The sequence below is a fragment of the Sinocyclocheilus grahami genome, unplaced genomic scaffold, assembly GCF_001515645.1.
Source record: "Sinocyclocheilus grahami isolate Dianchi unplaced genomic scaffold, SAMN03320097.WGS_v1.1 scaffold223.1, whole genome shotgun sequence".
In the NCBI taxonomy this organism is placed as follows: domain Eukaryota; kingdom Metazoa; phylum Chordata; class Actinopteri; order Cypriniformes; family Cyprinidae; genus Sinocyclocheilus; species Sinocyclocheilus grahami.
In genome coordinates, this window is record NW_015505402.1 from 2,195,657 (window position 1) to 2,200,597 (window position 4,941).

Here is a 4,941-nt window from a genome sequence, read left to right on the forward strand (position 1 = left end):
CAGCACATTTTATGGAGGACTGTTTCCTGATCCTGGGAGAGTAGACTACAGTGCCGGCTGTTCTGACTCACAGACTGTAAGTACGTTTTTTATATTTAAAGGATTTGCCACTGACGATTCAAACGCAAGTTTTGAGCAGTGTAGAGTATCACTTGTTGTTTGTCATTTCTCCGATCACAAATGCAGACATGGTTTTATGTTTACGCGGCACGATGCAACACGTAAAAAGACAGTACAAGTCATTATAATCCGTAATTATGTCCCCACTGGATGCAACAAATGCCTCGTTTATAATGGGTTTTAATGTTTTTGTCTCGTCACTCCGGCCGGACAGGGCATCACAATATGGTAAGGGGCGTAACATTTCCGTCACACGCTTGAGGTATTCGGCCAATCACAACGCACTGGATAGCTGGCCAATCAGAGCACACCTCGCTTTTTCAGACTGATGAGCTGTGTAAAAATCGACGCGTTTCAGAAAGGCGGGGCATAGAGGAGAAACGATAATGTACAGTATGTGGAAAATAATGTGTTTTTTTTAACCTTAAACCGCATAAACACATTTCATTACACCAAATACACAAAATAATGTTCTTTTTAGCAACATCATATGACCCGTTTAATCTTTTATACTCTTCTACTATAATGAAGTCCTGAAAACATACCATCTCCTTCATCAACCACAGCCTGAATCACCATGGGAAAAACACCTCTGTCCAAATCAAAGTTGAGCTAAAAAAAAGAAGAGAAATGCATCAAGTCAAGTCAAATAATTTACATTTTCCAATGTCAGGACATTTTAATTTGATTAGATTTGCTTGATCTTGCCCTTCATTATGTGCAAACTAATTAATGCTAAAGGTCAAATTAATATTTTAGAAGCCAGTATGGATTTGACCATCAGAGGAGAGTGACAGCACTGAACTAGACTCAAGGTACTTACATCTTCTTCCTTCCATTCAGAGAAATCGATCTTGAAGGATGGCAGCGTAAACTGCTGGCTAACTCCTCTTTTGTAATATACGGTTTCAGAGACTAATACAGGGGTTTTCGGGCTGTATCTTAATAAGACGACAAATATATTGTTAGTGCACAGATATCATAACCACATGTTTATATAATGCAATTCAGTTAGTTCAGATGATAATCATTGCATTTACAGAACTTTTTCATATGTAAATGTATTTCTCTGTGGCTCAGTGTGCTCCAGTGACTGATTGCAATTACTAAGCTTTTGCATATGCATAGCTTTAACAATGAACTTTCAAAGTAAAACAAGAACAATTGCACAAAAGATTTACTCAAAAGACTGTTATGTAATCTCTTTATAAACTGCTATTCTTACACTACAAACTAATTGCTAAAAGACACAGAATATTTCCATGTTCACAAATGATTGCTACTTTCATTTTGTAGTGACATTAAATGTATACCTGTTCAAACAACATTAAACATGTAACTGTCCTTACAATGCCATCCCATTGGAGAACTCCTCAAAAGCCTGGCAGTAGATAGTTATGGCCACTCGTGCATCAGAGTCAAAGGTGAACTCCACTCCATACAAGGCCCTTGGTTTTGATCCTTCATCAGTAGGAGTATCAGCGTCATCTTTATACCTATAATCACACAAATTGACATTGAAAATGCAAAATTACTTAAAAGCAAATACATCAATAACAGAACAAAAGTGACTACATGCAGCACAGAGATCATTTGTTCTCAGGATATGAATGTTTATATTTTATATAGTAATCCTGAATCAGTACCTGACCAATCGTAATGAGTCTTTTCTGATGTTGACAAGACTTCTCAGTGTCTTGACTGGCTCATGGGGTGCCGGAGTAACATAGGGAAACTGTGGCAGGTACCGCACGTGAAAAAAAAAAAAGAATAAAATAAAGGAAAAATTTATTTTTTATTCAGATTTTTATTTATCAAATGCTTTTATCTAAAGCCAACACAAGAGCTCATCAAAAAGAGACAACAACAGTGGAAACATCACAAAACCAAGTCTCAAATCTGACAACACAATCACAAGGCATTCAAAATTCAGCTGTACCTGCACTGGGCGGTTACCAAGAAAGTTGAGATCCATGTTCTCTCCAAAAAGGTAACCCTCTGGATGAGGAGTGTCAAACTTCTCTCCTCCCATGAAAAAATGGCTGGCAAAATAGTTTCCTTGGGGAAAGAAAATAGTCATTATCCAATCTGACACCTCTATGTAAATGTATAAACAGAGCAACGCCATCAGTGAAGGCATTCTTTGTCATTTTGCCATCGTTTACACTGGTATTAAACTTTGTACATACTAATCCGGTTTCATATGGATTTTAACTACATCATTTAATCAGTTTGTTGACAGTATGACCTTATTAGATAAATGTTTAAAATGGGAGCTTATCTGAGCTCAAGAAATCAGTTTATTAGAGATGATAAGTGTTATCAACAAGAAGGCAAGAGCACATAAACGTCGCCTTCTATCACAACAGTCCATCTTACCTGATTTTGGAGGATATCTGTATGCAGAATTGGCCTGGATGTCGATGTCCTCAACACCAGCGATTCTTCGACTAAGAATTGAACCCATTTCTCCAGCACAGTCCGATCGGAACAAACTAACTTAGCGGTTATTATATGTACACAAAACAGCAACGCGGCCGGTTAAGTGAGCTAACTAGCTAACCTTAGCCGCGTAAAAACAGCAACAGCTCCGAAACGAAAAAGTGTTCAAATTAACATGACATGTGTTTGATCGGCATTTCTTTTCTTCTGAGTCGGATCAGATGTGTCTCGTACAGTCGTTTATGTAATGTTCAGTTCAGTCAGCCGGATCAGACCCAGCAGTTGACACACTGGCTAACTAACTGACTAGCAAACCCGCCAGCACCTAGCTAGTCACGAACTGGTACGCAATAAAACAAGAAGTGAACGGGCATATTAAACACACTAAAGTAAATTATAAAAAGGAAGACAAAAGACCTGCAGGTAATTTTGTCCGTGGTGCTTTCTCCAAATAATAATTGCCGTTTTCTTCGTAAACACAACACAAGGAAATCGTTGTTACGAGGCGACACCGGGAGGGTAGCATATCACCATGTGATTGGCTGAGCTCGTCACGAGACGCGTATGCTCGTCCAATCAAAAGAGCACAAGCTTCTGCGATTGGCTGAGCTGACCATGAGAAGTCAGGGGCAAGTTCAAGCTCAAACCGGTGTGCACTGTGCACCGTTTTGCTACGGTTTCCGGTTTGAACGACATGTTTCCTGGAAACGGTGTGCAACGGCGTTTGAGATGCGTTTTCTCTTGTTTGGTGGGTGTGTCAAACATGTCAGCCCAATCAGCAGCAACATGTATATAAACCACGCGGTATTAAAGAGACAGCTCGCACAATGTAATTAACATCCAAATAAATTCACAAGAACAAGTATATTGTTTGCACATGTTTATTTACATTAAAGGCAAAATAACTGAAATAATAAGAGCACAAGTATAGATCTGGAACTTCTTTAAGTCTGTCTAAATATCATTTAGTAATTGCAACGTCTTCTGGTCCATATCCTTTCCTTAGGAAGGTGTGCTAGACACTGATTAATGTAACATAAAAATACTTTACATATTTATATATTTTGTTATTGTATTATGGAGGGACACTTTCATAAACTTTTCTATACCTCTCTGATTATATAATGGTAAATATTACAATATCATAGCAGAACAGTGATCAGCAATAATGATAAGCCTAATACTCACAATAAAAATAATAAGGTCATATAGATCATAACACAGTCTCGGAGGTAAGAAGTGGATTATCCTTCACCTGAAATGTTTGTCTTTTCATCCTGAAATGCGAGGCAAATGTTGGATCACAATAATTAGGAACCACAGTTTCCACAAATCCCTTCATTTGATTGGGATGTTCTCTTTTATTCTGGAGGGCAAGGGCAATGACTGTACCATCGAGCGTATTTTGCAGTATTAAACACGTACAGTATTTATACCGATTTCATCAGGCTCCGAAAATTCTTTAAAAAGAACACAAAGAATGGCCTTCTCAGCTGCCATTTGCAACTCTTGCGTCATCAGAACAGGGTGTTCAACGGACCACCGTTTCCCTTTAAAAAAACGTTTTGCACCATTTTTGGCGGGGCTGAACGCAGCCCTGTTTTCATCTAGTCAAGAGAACACAAGCTTCATTTGTCATCTCACTGATACTAGAAATTAATATATTTTTGATAACCGAAAAGATCTGTAATATCTATAAATATAGGTATAACATATATTAAAATCCACAATGATTGGCAGCAGTGATGCATTGCTTATAGTTAGAGTAAAATGACCTTATTTATGAAATGGAGGGATATTTCCTTGTTCAGTGGTCAAAATATAACTGAAATCACACTTGTTATTGTATATGTTGCGGGTTCCATATACTATTATTATTATTATTATTATTATTATTATTATTATTTATTATTATGATGTCTGACCCTAACTGGTTGTAATACAATTCACCAAAAATCACACTACGAAAAAGAGTAAATAGTAAGCATTTCAAAATGCAAAGACATCAAAACAGTTTTATATTATAACATGACTTTACACAAAACAAAACACATTACAAAAATAAAAACAAAATAAATATGAGAATGAATGGTAAATAAAACTGTATCTAACAAATATATTTAACATGTTCTAGTTGTATGTAATGTTTTCATTTTCACAAACTGTGAATAATTACAACTTTAACTTTTTAAATGGTATTTTACGTTTATGCTTTTTGAACATGGATTTTGCTATTTTAAACTAGGCTTATTGTATTTTATTGCATTCTGAGCACAAAGTATGTGCTTTCTTCAAATATAACTCTTGCAAGTGTAATTGTTTATTTATTTAGCCTATTTATACCCACGTTTTGAAAGCTGTTTAATATATATATATATA

General features: G+C 36.4%; 1 protein-coding gene across 2 annotated transcripts in view; it reads right to left on the bottom strand.

The window, feature by feature from the left end:
* The window catches only part of mgrn1b (mahogunin, ring finger 1b), a 12,591-nt gene extending 9,426 nt beyond the window's left edge, over positions 1–3,165 (bottom strand). Inside the window, exons 1-6 of one of the 2 annotated variants that reach the window (XM_016287646.1) lie at positions 2,500–3,160; positions 2,060–2,178; positions 1,767–1,855; positions 1,470–1,616; positions 944–1,061; positions 666–732 (exon numbers count right to left, since the gene is read on the bottom strand). In XM_016287646.1, coding sequence (XP_016143132.1) covers positions 666–732; positions 944–1,061; positions 1,470–1,616; positions 1,767–1,855; positions 2,060–2,178; positions 2,500–2,587 — 628 coding nt within the window. In that variant the 5' untranslated portion in view covers positions 2,588–3,160. Of the gene's footprint in view, positions 1–665; positions 733–943; positions 1,062–1,469; positions 1,617–1,766; positions 1,856–2,059; positions 2,179–2,499 lie in introns of both variants that reach the window. The other variant, XM_016287647.1, reaches the window with a different exon arrangement.
* Between the last annotated feature and the right edge of the window lie 1,776 nt (positions 3,166–4,941).